Here is a 14,741-nt window from a genome sequence, read left to right as displayed (position 1 = left end):
CAAACAAAACCCCCAAGAAACACACAAAAAAGCCACCTACTGAATGGCAGAAGTATTTGCAAATGATTTATTTGATAAAGGGTTAATATTCACAACAATAAAGAACTCATACAACTCAATATTAAAAAAAAAACTCAATTAAAAAATAGGCAGAGGACCTGAATAGACATTTTCCCAAAGAAGACCTACAGATGGCTAACAGACACAAGAAAAGATGCTCAATGTCATTCACCATCAAAGAAATGCAAATCAAGACACAATGAGATAGTACCTCATACCTGTCACAATAGCTATGATCAAAAAGAAATAAGTCTTGACAAAGATGTGGAGAAAAAGAGACCCCCCTCATGCACAGTTGGTGGGAATGTAAATTGGTATAGACGTATGGAAGAGTATGGAGGTTCCTCCAAAAATTAATAGAATTACCATACAATCCAGCCAACTCCAGGTCTGGGAATTTCTCCAAAGAAACAAAAACACTAATCTGAAGAGGTATACATACCTCTATGTTCAGTGTTGCATTATTGTGGCAACCTAATCAATAGGTGAACAGATTTTTAAAAATATTTTCCCCTCAAAATGAGTATGTACTCCTTGTCTAATATAAAAATAATAAAGGGCTTGTAGTAAGTACTGTTAATAGCATGGTTCTGAAACAATAGGCACTGCTAGTAACATGGTCCACGAAAGCCAAGGCTTTCCACTGAGAATGGGAGATGGCTTCTCTGTGCTCTATTCTAAGAATGCCAAATGTGACTCAAGCAAGAACCCAGGAAAGGTACCACTCAGGCTGTTTCTAATCAAAGTGGGACCAAAGGCAAAAGATGTTTAGTCTTCTCAACCTTAGCAACTATGTGAATCCTTACGGTCTGGGACATTACCTTTTTCTTTTAATCATATTTACCCATTTAAAGTCTTTTTGACAAATAGATTGTCAAATCTCTAAATATTTTATCCTTTCTTTTCTTTCCTTCTTTCTTTTTTTTTTTTTTTTAAGGGCTACACCTTGTAGCATATGGAAGTTCCCAGGCTAAGCGTCAAATCGGAGCTGCAGTTACTGGCCTATGTCACAGCCACAGCCACACCAGAGCTGAGCCGCATCTGTGACCTATGCTGCAGCTTGCAGCAATGCCAGATCCTTATTCCATTGAGTGAGGCTAGTGCTCAAACCCACATCCTCACGGATACTAGTTGGGTTCTTTAGGGCTGAGCTAAAACGGGAATTCCAAATCTCTAAATATTTTAAGTTCTCCATTCTTGTATGGAAAGTTAACATGCAAGTAGCCTGGTTAACATTAACTGAACACTTGTTAGAGCCAGCTGCCAAGGACAATGAAGAGGAAATGGAACAGAAGATCCTCTTGTGCTTCTGTCTTCTTTACCATCCTAATGCCCCAAAATGAAGCAGCTCAGCCATCTATCCTATCTGCATGTAAATGCATGGACCTGAAGGGTAAATTACACCCCAAAACAAAACGCCTGTCTAATAAAAAAATAAAACTTGGGAGGAAAAATAAGATAATGTGTAGAAACAAAGAGAAAAAGAGCTTTTTTCCCTCCTCCGAACTATTTTCTAAGTATGGAAGGCCCTAAAAAATGGCAATCCTATTCCTGCCCTGAAAGCACAGGTCCTTGGAGCTGATGGAATGCCAGTCACACCATTAATAATAAGCCAACCTGTCCCAGGCCTGCTGGGAAGTCACGCCATTTATCTCAAAGCTTACCACTCTCCGAAGCTGTTTTTCATGGCTGTCACTTTTAGCAGGGTATTAAAGACTCTGCCCACTTACCTTAGGGCCACAACAATGCTAGCTGATGTTAGGACGCCAAGGACCAACAGAATAAATATGGACACTTGGCTGAAAGCTGGGCAGCTACAGGGAAGGTGGTAGACTAAAGATGGGAAGGCTGATTCCAGAGCAGAGATTCTCCCTTGTCCTCCAAAAGAAAAGAGAGCTGACCTTACCACATACACAGTGGATTGTTTATTTCACAAAGAGTAAAACACAAATTTAAGATTCCAACATTACCGAAGAACATGGAGAAACATCTTGTTTCTCCATCTCATTTTATTTGGCATAGAGCTGGTGCTTGGGCAATAAGAGATTTGACCCCAGTTTATAGAGATTTTATAACTTTAGTTACTTTGCCAACCCAAGTACACCCTTTGTCACTCAAACTCTCATTGTCTTTTTACATAACGGACACATTTATTTACTCTATTTCAGACACTTTATTTTCTTAGTCTAACATTAAGCTTTGATAAGTACAAAAGGTTCACAAGTACAAAAATTTCTGTATAACTCTGTGGTGGTTAAAAAACTCAGGAGAACAAAACAATTTTTTAATTGGGGAAATATTCATCTTAAATATCTGAGGGAGAGTCTTCAAGCGTGGTTGTAAAAAAATGGTTAAAACCATTTCCTTGTGATTATGTTAAAATTTTTGATGACTCTTTTTCACTTGTTTCAGGAAATCTGTCTCTTGACATACACTCTGGATGGCTTCCTTACTGATATTTTGCTGTAAAACTCAACTCCCTGCCTCTTTAGTGCTTTAATGTTGATAGCTTCATTTGTGGCCTGTGATGCTCTGACCAAAGGAAGAACCTTACACCAGCTTCAGAAGCAAGGAAAGCCAGATTTAGATTTACAGTTATCCTTTTTGATGTTAAAAAAAAATGCTGAATTTTTCATATTAGCATTAATTTCTCTTCCTGCAAGGATTTAATTTTCATACACTGCAGATGAATCACATTTGATGAACTTTTATTTTTTTCAAAGCATTAAAAAAAGTTCACGAAAAGATGAATTCTTCCTATCCTTAGGGTACTGTATAAAAATAACATCCTGGAAAAGGGGAAGGCAGTTTATCTTTTTGTTTTCTTACCTAATAACCTGTTGGACACACACAACTGAGATCTCCTAAGACTTTTGCTCAGCAGCTCTAAATATAGCTGAGATTAAAAAAAAAACCCAAAAAACTCATTTTATTTAATCACAGATAATAAAAAATATTGCCAGGATGTTGTAGACATGAAAACCAGACAAACACTGGGAAGCCAAATCAGAAGCTGAATCACAGCTTAGACTTTTTTTTCCTCTGCTTAATGAAAAATAAATTATCATAGCTATCATCCTCCAAGCAGCTCTCCTTTTTCTTGTGCTTGCCCCGCTTGCCCTCTTTGGGCAGCTTGTCTTCTCTTGGCTTGTGGTAATGAGATGTGTGGTGAAAGGGCTTGTGAGGTTTCTGGGTTTTGCCAGAAGAAGAGTGGACTCTGGGGCCTCTGGGGAAGTCCTCATCCACTTCATGACGCCTGTCAGCCTTCTTGTGCTTCTCACGCTCTCGGCTGCTCCTGCCCATGGTTTCCTTTTGGGTTTCTTTCTTTTCTTGAGGCCACCTGTTGCTTCTCCATGAGGCATAGCTCTTCCTCATACCACGGTGGGACCTCTTATCTGCTGCTTCCATATGAGGCCTCTTGAACTGTCTTGGAAAGTCCCCATTTTTCTGGAGTTCTGGAAAATATAAAAGTATTTTTGCATATTCAGCAGCTGGACAGTTCACGCAGAGCTCTCATAGGTCTGTAAATAACTTAACACAGAGGGAAGCCAGACATTAAATGCATCAATGACATGACATTCTAAAGAGCCCTTACTAAGGTAAAAATCACTCAGTAAAAATTGAGTGGTTGTAATGACATATTTCCAAACATGGAAACATCCAGAAAGCCAATGATATTTATTCTGTTCAACTGCAGTTTGACCGGTTAAACAACGGAGACAAGGACCAGTGAGGACAGTAATCATCTTAGCTTTGTGAAGAAAAGTCATGTCTGACCAATTCAAGTTCCTGCAGTGATAAGAGACAGTCCTTGATGGTAAGGTGAAGCAAGACATATAAAACAGCCTGTTGACAGTCTCATATGACATTTCAATTATCCTCTGAAGATAAAGTCTGGCCAGAGTACTTATAGGTGGATGCCATCCGGGACAGATTATTTCTCCAGAGGAGAGATCACTGGTTTGGAGAGTGAGTGTGTGCATGTGCATGCATGTTTGTATCTGAGAGGTTTAAGTGCCAGATCTGGTGTTAGATTTTGTCAGGACTTGGCACTCCTTACTATCGGTGTCTGATGGCAGTGATTCTGATGGGATAAGTGGGAGATGAGGTTATGGTGAGGGACAAAAACTAACATATCAACAGACTCTTGAAAGATTAAGGAAGTCACCAATAAAAAAATGGAATGGAGTGCAAGGTAGTATTTTACGGGACAAAGATGAATTCTAGAATACAGAGTGAACATAAGTAATTACTTATAGACTTCAGTATAAAATATAAATTCCAATGGATCATAGTGAGCCTCAAAGTGGATCTGTGCCCGAGTTGTGAATGTAACTAGTTAACAAGGAGAACAAATGGTATTTCTGATTAAAAAATTTATAATCATTGAAGAAAGGTTGGGAAATACCAAAAATATAGAGAAAATAAAAGAGAAAGCAACCACTATATTTTAATCCAGTGATGACATTCTAGTGCATTTCTTTGTGAGCTTTTAAAAAATTTAGTTGACTAATTATATAGCACATTATCTTCATGTACTATAACTTATCTCTATATAACTGCAATAAAACTTTATATAAAATATAATATGCAAAATATGGAGGAGTTGATAAATAATTCCTCTGCTTCCTCCAGAAGTAGTAGCTTCACTTTGAAAGGACTGAATTTAAGAGTGTGGAAGAGAATGATGAAAAGGTCAAAAGTCAACAAACTATCAATAGAGTCAACAACTGTTTGAGTTACCTTGAAAAACATAGAACTATTTTATTCTGAAAGAAAAAAAAGTAACTTTGTAAACCATCTTAAAGTACACAGCAAGAAAGAAGTAGAGAAAACAGGTTCACATTATAAAATAATTTGGTGAGAAAGACTGTTGTGTTAGCAACGGCAAAAGAAGAAATCATGTGGACCTGGAGCTCTGCTCATAATGGTGGCTGATAAAAAAAAAAAAAAAAAAAGACTTCTTTTGGGGGATGCTCCAGGAATCATAAGGAATCACCTAGGAGGGAAAGCTTTTCTTTGTGTGAAAAATACTAGAGTCATAAAAAGGGAAAAAAATAATTGTTGAATAGAAAAATCTCAAAGAAGCCTTTAAAAACGCTACCTGCCTACATGGATAGAAATACTTTCTAGACACTTTCTAAAGTGATCATTATGTGAGAAAAACTGTCATTATGAAGAGATTACAACACAGGATTTTTGAAGTGGGTGCTTGATTTGTGGAGATTAACATACTTCTGGTTTTCACAGTAATTGTTAAAGACATTTTCTGTCCTAACCAAAGACCCACAAAGCAGGCAAAGACAGTACACAAAAAGGAATTTAGGAACTATCGCAAAGATGATCTAGCAAGAAGTTGAGTAACATACCTTTCACTTTTCGTTTTATTCTCTGATCTCTCTCCCGGATTTCATATTTGTCATCATAGTAGTAGATGAATGGAGACGTTGGAAAGGTCTGGTTAAACATTCGTCTTTCTGTACATTCCTGCAAATTGTATTTGAAATTCTGACATCACGGGGTCACACTGGTCAGATAACCTTTTTTTGCAAGACTATGGACCCACCGTAATCAGAGATGAGTCCCGCATCACTCATATTCACTCACGTGGCTGCAGGATGTGGTCTTGCTGGGACACTGGGAGGATCGGCCAGCCCGATATTCAATCATGCTTACATGCTATTCTTTCAGGCTTGGATTTTTTTCCTTTACTTCTTTACCTCCGAAATTCTTATCTTTTTTTAATTCTCCTTGCCAACCTCTCCTATAGCAACATCCTGTTCCTTTGTTAGGGGGTTTATTTTATTTGGAATTATGTTGTATTTCCCCTTGGCTCGTCTGTCTCTTCTAACAGCTGTCCACCAAGTAAGCCTCCTTTTCTTCTCCCTTCATATTTATACTCTAAATGTGAGGCATAAGTTCTTAGCCCTTTCCTCTTTTTCCTCCACACAAGTGGTTTTTGCAAGCTTATTTTAATTCAGTCACTCAAGCGCAGGGATTCTTACGGCGGAAAGCAGGGTGGTGGCAGGCTGTGCCCAGCTTGAAAGTGCTCCTAGGTAATTTTCAAGGAAACCTCTCTTTTCTTTGCTCCCCTACTCAAGAAGAGATCACTCTTTTCATTCACACCAGGACAGCTCCTCACTTTCAGAACTCTGGCCTTCCTGTGGCTGCTAGTTCCCAAATCCACATCTGTGGCCTTAGCTATGCCCCCTGTAGCAGGCTTTCATTATGCTGATCTGTAACACATATCCATTCAGTTTGTCTGAAATCAAATGCCTTTTTTATTTTTACTTTTTTATTTTATTTTTTTTAAAAGGCTGCATCTGCTGCACATGGAAGTTTCTGGGCTGGGGATCAAACTCGCACCTCTGCAGTGACCCAAGCCACCACGGTCGGATTCCTAACCCATTGCACCCTGGCAGGACCTCCTCAAATAATGTCTTTAATTTGAAAGAAACTTCCCTTTGGAACTTTCGCACTTCTGTCTTCTGCCATCTGGCCTAAAATTTATTATAAGCGTTCAATACTTCAATACTTCTTAGCTAGCTATTGAAGAAAAATTAAAACACAGGTATCTCTTTGCTTTTCAAAAGTGTGCTTTATACTGCTCCACTTTTATGAAAGACCTATATTAGCACCTGTTTTCAGTGACAGAAAGAAATATTGAGAGAATTTTCACCTTTAAAAAAAAAGTGTGGAGTTCCCATTGAGGCTTAGTGGGTTAAGGACATGACAATGTCTCTATGAGGATGTGGGTTTGATCTCTGGCCTCGCTCAGTAGGTGAAGGACCCTGCATTGGCACAAGCTGCGGTGTAGATCACAGATATGGCTTGGATCTGGTGTTGCTGTGGCGTAGCCTAGCCTGGGGACTTTCACATGCTACAGATGCAGCTATAAAAATAAAATAAATAAAAATTTAAAAAGATGAAAATAGTGTTTAGTTGTTTTCTTTGCAGCAACCATCACAGAGGCAGTGAACACCATGGAGCAACAACAGTGGCGCCACCAAGCACTTTCCCTAGGAACTACACTCAGATCTCAGCAAGACGTGGCCATTGCTTTGAACTGTGTTTTATCTCCATTTATTTTGTGCACCCTTTAGAAAGATGTGTCCTAAAGTAACTGCTTCGTTGTTTTATGGCTACTTTGGCTTAGGAAAGGTTTCATAGGAATATTCCTTTCAGATAGCAGGGGAAATCTATACCTCTCAGGAAAAAAGTATGTGAAATAGAATTTAGCTGACTTATCATTATGTAATCAACTTGTAATTCTGAGATATCTGACCATGCTGGTAGCCATACACTTAGAAACATAACTTGTAGATTTAAAAAACTAGGGATCATTCTAAGAATACACTTAAGTACAGAAAATACAGTAACAGAAATTTGTACCTACCATTTAGCTTTATCATATTATAACACGTACCCTTAATTTACTTCAGTTTCCCCCAAGCATTAATGATATAATTGAGATGCTTTGTATAACTCTCCTTCCCACTTTTCATTCATCTCCTTCTCTTTCCAGAAACTGCCATGGTCTTAAAGTTGGTGCCTGCCATTCTTATGTGTTTTAATACTCTTACTACTAATGAATATTCCAACAAGCAACAGAGTAAGTTTGAAGCATTCAGATTTCATAAAAATGATACCATTCTGTAAATATCTTGAAATGGCTTCATATTATAAAAGCAGAATAAGCTGAGCGATATTCTTCTGGATTATCTACCTGAATGAAGGTTTGATAAAACCTGACTACTTAACTACCTGGGTTTGATGTATTTTGGTGGGGAGAATTTTGATGACTAATTCAGTCTCTTTACTGGTATTGGTTCATGTAGGTTTGTTCTTCAATCATTTTGATTAATTTGTATTTTTCCAAAGAATTATTTACCTGCCTTTTCATTTTTCATTTTTTTTTTGGTCTTTTTCTTTTTTATCTTTCTGTCTTTTTTTCTAGTGCCACATCCGCAGCATGTGGAGGTTCCCAGGCTAGGGATCTAATTGGAGCTGTAGCCACCGGCCTACACGAGAGCCGCAGCAATGCCAGATCCAAGCCTCGTCTGCAACCTACACCACAACTCACAGCAATGCCGGATCCTTAACCCACTGAGCAAGGCCAGTGATAGAACCCGCAACCTCATGGTTCCTAGTCGGATTCGTTAACCACTGAGCCATGACAGGAACTCCTGCATTTTCAAATTTAACACTGAACTTTATGAATTTTATACAGTATTCTCTTATAATGAAAAAAGTATTCTGTACTTTAATCTATTTACACTTTTCACTTATTTTTATCTGTCTCTTTTCCTTTTGAGTAGTTTTTCTAGAACTCTGTCTCTTTTCTTTTGAAAAGAAAATGTTTTCAAAGAACCAACTTTTGATTTTGATGGTGAAAACATGATTAATCATACTTTCTATTTCAGTAATTTTGGTTCTTATCTTTGTCATTTCCTTCTTTCAACTATCTTTAGATTTACCCTGTTGTTGACTTTCTTAATCTTTCTGGACTTTTTGCATATTGAAAATTATAAGGCAGACCCGGCCGCTACCATAAGGAATTGCTTTTACAAACCACTATCCATGGTGGCTCCAAGTTTCCAGAAAAAAGGATACCCATGAAAGATGTGGAATTAAGATTTTGCTACAGCCTGAAATCTGAACCCTAAGATGATGGTATTAGGAGGTGGACCGTTTGGGAGGTGATTAGATCACGAGAGTGGAACTGTTATAAAAGAGACCTCACGAAGCTATCTCCTTCCACTACATGAGGACACAGCAAAAAATCGCCATCTATGAGGAAACAGACCCTCACCAGACACAGATTTGGGCAGCACCATGATTTTGGGCTTCCCAGCTTCTAGAATTGTGAGAAATAATTCCTGGTGTTTATAAGCCACTCAGTCTATGGTAGTTTGTTGATAGCTGCCTGAATGCGTTAAGATGGATTCTACCTATAAAGCATTAAGTGCAAATTACAGTTACAAAAAGGTACTATAGCTCTTGAATATTCCCAGCACTCCTGTCACCCTGCAGGAATCTCTTTATACACTGACCACTGTTGCCTATTGCAGTCTGCCTCAAATGGAGCTGCTCATGACCTCAACTACAGAGTGAGTGAAATTAGGGAAGAGCTATGCCACAATTCACCTCAGAACATCTTTCACATGAAGAAGCCATTTATTAACATGTATAGAGCTGAATTTCTGAAACTGAAGGGGAGAGCTTGTCAGCTATCTGTAACCACCTGCACAGCCTATTTGGATTCTGTACAGTCTAGACTGAGGTGGCTGTACAGAGCCATACAGTATATAAATGTTTTCCAAAGCTAAATGTAAATTATATTTTGATTATCCACATCGCTGGTCCCCTCCATTAGCACAGACAATTGATAGTTGGCTATATAATTTATCTACTATTCTGGATTAGCCACACCACTGATCTTCTTCATTAGTGTGGATAATCTAGAGTTCTTCATCTATGGCGGTGATGAGACTGCCAAATTTGCTTTATTGTAAATTAAAAATTATCTAAATCTAGATTTCAGGGATAAATTCCAAATGCTTTTAAATATTTCCTATCTATATTAACAGGAGTGGCTAGTAAGCAGTATGTGTCCAACTATAATTGTTTTTCCTTAATTGAACAAACATAAATGCCAAAATTATAACCCTTTGCTTTAAAGAGGTGAGCAAGCATAAATTGTACATCTATGTGATTTGTGTAGCAGTGGATTGCTTATATGAATATGTTTGCTACACAGTGTTGGCAACATGTGGATTTTGGCAACAAGGAGGAATGCACAGAGCAGTAAAAGCTCTAGAGATGATAATTACGCAAAATAAATAAATAAATAAATACATGAATGAAGAGTATTCTCTAACTAGGTTTTCAGTGAGTTCTACAGAAATAAAATAATTACACTGCAGGGTTCCTCCATCTGTATTCTCAGACTATGGATCCAATCATACTGGAAATACCAAATCATTGCTGAGAGATCTCCTTGAACAACTTCTTTGCTTTGGAGATATAGAAACTGGAGACCAGAGAGAAAAGGTGGGTTGTTTTAAGTTACAAAGATAAGTTAGCAGTAGAGGAAAAATTAGAATGGAGCATCAGAATTCCACCCTAGGAACTCCTGCTGTGGTGCAATGGAATTGGTGGCGTCTCCAGAGCACTGGAACCCAGGTTTTAACCCTGGCCCGGTACAGTGGGTTAAGGATCTGGTGTTGCCTCAGCTGTGGTGTAGGCTGCAACTGCGGCTCAGATCTGATCCCTGGCCCAGGAACTCCATATGCTACATTTTGGCCAAAAAGAATTCCACCCCAGCTTTCATATTCTACCCCTTCATGGGACGGTTCTGACGCCCCAATGTGGAAGAAAAACTCCACTCGTTGATGGACTCTGTCCAGCACTTTTTCTTCTCCAAACTTCTTCGTCTCTCCCCATATTGTTGAGCTCTAACCCCAAGGTCTGCATTGAAGAAGTGCTACGATCAGAATTCAAGATGTGACCTGCAATACTACTCCAACCTACTGCTCACATCTCTATCCATTTTGAGGACCTTCTACCCCTGTATGCTTTCTGCCTCCTGTCATCAGATCTGATGTTAGTTTATTTTGGTTTTTAGGCTGTTGGAACCCTATCCAGAAACTGGGAATGTATTTCTCCATACAGTTTTTCCACTTCTTGTGCCATTGTCTTTCCTCCTCTGCCTCGAGATTGCCAGAATGTATGGGCTCTGAGTCTGTTCTTAGTGCATCCCGTCTCTGGGATAAGCTGCTGCTATTTCATACTTAATGAGATAACTGGCTAGGAGATTCACTCCCAGTTCACTGCAATAAGTTTCTGCTTTGACCCCTCAGCATCTAGAATACACCAAGTCTGGCCCTTTCCGTTAGAGTGAGGAAGCATGCAGGCTGGATAGGGAACTGGGGCATTTGTAGGGTACACAGGCTAGCTGATGATGCAGCTCCTGTGTGCCCACTAGCGAGTGCCAAGGTTTCCATGTGAGTGGTAAAGACTGACCTGAACAGCAGAGATACTGGAGAATTAACGCAGATACTCTAAAACTACAATTTGTCTGGATCAAAGTATTAGTAATCCTAAGAACTCATGAGAACTGTAATCATCTACTGACTACCATTATTTGTCTAACTGATTTTTTTGAGCTGTATTTGTTTTAGCCTAACCTGTTCATGTATAATTAAAACAATTAAGAGGAATGTGCTCTGACAGATCTGTTACTCTGATAGGGATGAGAGAAGTAAACCATTTGAAAATATAGTAAATCTTACTTTAAGATGTTAGTTTATAGGAGTTCCTGTCGTGGTTTGGCAGTAATGAACCTGACTAGTATCCACAAGAACTTGGGTTTGATCCCTGGCCTCGCTCAGTGGCTTAAGGATCTGGCATTGCCGTGAGCTGTGGTGTAAGTCGCAGATGTGGCTTGGATCCCCCAGTTGATGTGGCTGTGGTGTAGGCTGGCAGCTGTAGCTCTGATTTGACCCCTAGCCTGGGAACTTCCATATGCCACAGATGCAGCCCTAAAAAGACAAAATAAATAAATAAATAAATAAAAAGATATTAGTTTATAAAAAAATAAGCATTCTGAGTTATTCTTTCCGAGTTCATTTTCAGCAATCACTCCTACACAAAAGAAGGCTTTATGCCCAAATACCACTTAAACTTACGTGTCCATAATGGCCTTCTTGCCCACAGTTGTAGCAATACACTAAGGTTGATTGTCCAGAAGGGGTCTTTGGCTTTTTGGGTGGTCCAGGTTTGGTCTGCAACATGAATATTTGTGAAGATTTAGTAGATGTCAGAAGAAAAATTAAAAATAAAATCAAAACTTCATTCTTTCCAAAAGAACTTCTTTTAGGTGAGAGATTTCTAGGAAATACTGCTTCCTACAGTTTGGACCCCATATTCAGATGGTTCTATGTATTACGGTAACAAGATAACAATTCTTTTATTCTTAACATCGATGTGTACTTTCTTCCCCTTCCTCGCTCCTCATTCCATTCAGCATTGTGCCCAATACTGTGTTAGGTATTAGGCATCTCAGATAAAGAAAAATAAAAGCCTAGTGGAACATGAGAGACATGTAGATAGACAGTGACAAACAATGTAAGCATATGGGGATAGAAGGAGGTACAAGGTATTAATAGAGTGGCAAGGGGGACCCATCATTGGATGGGGTGAGAAACATAGGGAAAGCCTTTCCTGAAATATAAAATTTAAACTTACTCTAAAAGACTCAGGTGTAAATCAAATGGAGAATTTTAGGTAGAGGATAAGGAGAAATTAGGATGCATTCCAGGTTTCCAAACTGGGTGAACTGGTGAGTAGGAGTGTTAACAACGGATTCAGAGAAGGTAGGAAAAGAAGGAAGAGTCAATTTAGAGGGAAAGATGATGAAGTCCATCTTGGAACTTGAGCATCTAGGTGGAGTTGTCCACCAGGCAGTTATCCATGTAAGAAAGAGCTTAGAAAACATGTCTGAGCTGAAGATTAGATCTGAAAGTCAGCTGCATAGAGGTAGAGGCTAAAATGTCCAGAGTGGACAGAATTGGCATAGCCAGGTGAGCAGCAGCAAGCTAAAGATGGACTCCTGGGTGCAACAACACGTAAAGAGCAGGCAGAGGAGCCTTGGAAAGAGACAGAGAAGGTCTGGTCAAAGGATGCAGAGGCACAGAGAATATAGTCATAGACCTTAGTTTCAAGACAGATGACCTGATCGGCAATGTCAAATATAGCAGAGAGGCCTACTGAGCCAAGAACTGAGAAACATCTGCTAGATTTAGCAACTGTTCATGGATAACTTTATTGTGAGAATTTTGGAATCAGTAGGAAGGTAGAAAGATAAAAGGCAATAGGTTGAAGAGTGAAGAGATGCATTCAAAGGTGGTAAAACTAAAAAAAAAAAAAAAGAGCACGGAAATGATTACCCACAAAAGCCAAGATGGTGATTATTTCCTGTGCGGAGAGAAGAGCCCACAGAGGGTTTCAGGGTAGCTGCAGTTTTCTATTTCTTGAACAAAGTGGTGTCATATAAATTGAGTGTGTGTTATATAATTTATTGAATTGTACACATGTTTTATGCACTTTTCAGTATGTATGTTACATTTCATAAGAAATGTTTTAAAATAAATCAAAGGAAGATGAAGAAAAGCACATAGTAGGTATATATTATTTTGAGAAACATGAGTAAGAAGGGGCAAAATAAGATTAGTCAGTACTTACGGGGAGGATGTGGTAGAGTTTATCATTAGAATGGGAGAGACCTGGACATGGGAGGAAGCTAGTAGACATGGAAAAGTTGAAAATACTTTTTCAACAGTATTGGAAAACTGTTGGATAGAGCGAAACCCCTGAGGAGGCAGGAGCTTTAAACAGGAGGAGAAGAAACTACCCCTGCCCCCCACCAATATTTTGTGGAGATTGGAAGGATGGGAATAAACTTAATAACTTTATTTCTTATGTTCTTTATTGGGATCTTATAACAAAGAATGCCAACAAATTGGCCTACCAACTAATTTTGCTGTTAATGTAAATATAGGTGGTTTGTGGACTTTTTTTTTTTTTTTGATATAAGAAAAATAATCTCTAGGTTAGGAAGATCATCTTCTTCATAAGAGATGGTATTATGAAAATGAATGTAGAACAGATAGTGTTTCAAGGAAGAAGTTGTCAAAAGCTATTGATGGATCAAATTCAATGAAGACTACAAAAAGCACCAGAATTAGCAACCAGGAAGTTGTTGACAACTGGAAACTGTTGTGAGCAGTTTCATTTAAGAGGCACAGGCACAAACCAGACTGTAAGGAGTTCGCTACAAACAGAAAGATGCTGAAGAACAGACATAGCTGATTTTTTAAAGAAACTATGTGATATATGGGAGAAAGGAAGAGGACAAGTAGAGCAAAATACAAGTCCAAGGATGCCTCCATCAGTGACTTTACAAGTGTTAGGCATATGGCATGAGCATATGCATGTATTCTTTCATTAAGCTATCAAAAAATAATTATTGAGTGCCTAACACATGTCAGATAGTGTTGTAAGATTAGGTAATTGAGAAGTGTGCAAGACAAAAATCACTGCTCACATTTCTAGGGTGGAAGATGGATAAACAAAACCCAACACACACACATATGAACATACACACAAACAGTACCAGTTAAATGGTAGGTAGGCAATTAAAGTATGTGAATGAAAATCATTGGTGGTGACTCAGATTGAGTCTGGGGGAAACTCAGTGGGAAGGTCATTTCTTATAACAAGAAAAAACCAAGTATGTGCTGACTGGGAAAATAGCATTCTAAGAATAAGGTATGGGGAAAGGTAGTGCAAAGTCCTGAGGTGAGCCTAAGCTAGGCATATTTGAGTATATGGAAAATATCTGTAACTTGAAAGGAGAGTAGGTGAAGGAAGAATGAGAGAAAAGAAGGCTTTGGAGGTGAAGTGGGACCAGATTATGAATCAGGGTGAAGAGTGACTTTATGTGGCATGGCAGCTGCTGTGAAGTTCATGGAAGGTGCTCAGTAACAAGTTAGTGACTATTAGCAGAGACTACAACTGATGACAGAAAAAAATTCAATTTGCCCCCCTCCCCCAAACAATAAATGCTCTCTGAAAAACTTATCTATGTTTAAAAGTTTCCCTATTTATGTTAGTATAAA

The 14,741-nt window shown here is 38.7% G+C and overlaps 1 protein-coding gene across 4 annotated transcripts in view; it reads right to left on the bottom strand.

The window, feature by feature from the left end:
* Nucleotides 1-1,970: 1,970 nt before the first annotated feature.
* The window catches only part of ZCCHC7 (zinc finger CCHC-type containing 7), a 248,274-nt gene continuing 235,503 nt past the window's right edge, over nt 1,971-14,741 (bottom strand). For all 4 annotated transcript variants that reach the window (XM_047767945.1, XM_047767944.1, XM_047767947.1 and 1 more), the window contains 3 exons: nt 11,751-11,846; nt 5,430-5,547; nt 1,971-3,515 (listed from right to left, as the gene is read on the bottom strand). In XM_047767945.1, coding sequence (XP_047623901.1) covers nt 3,079-3,515; nt 5,430-5,547; nt 11,751-11,846 — 651 coding nt within the window. In that variant the 3' untranslated portion in view covers nt 1,971-3,078. The remainder of the gene's footprint in view (nt 3,516-5,429; nt 5,548-11,750; nt 11,847-14,741) is intronic.

Source organism: Phacochoerus africanus, chromosome 2 (assembly GCF_016906955.1).
Source record: "Phacochoerus africanus isolate WHEZ1 chromosome 2, ROS_Pafr_v1, whole genome shotgun sequence".
NCBI classification, from domain to species: domain Eukaryota; kingdom Metazoa; phylum Chordata; class Mammalia; order Artiodactyla; family Suidae; genus Phacochoerus; species Phacochoerus africanus.
Note: the sequence above shows the minus strand (reverse complement) of the source record. Positions and strands in the feature narration are given on the sequence as shown.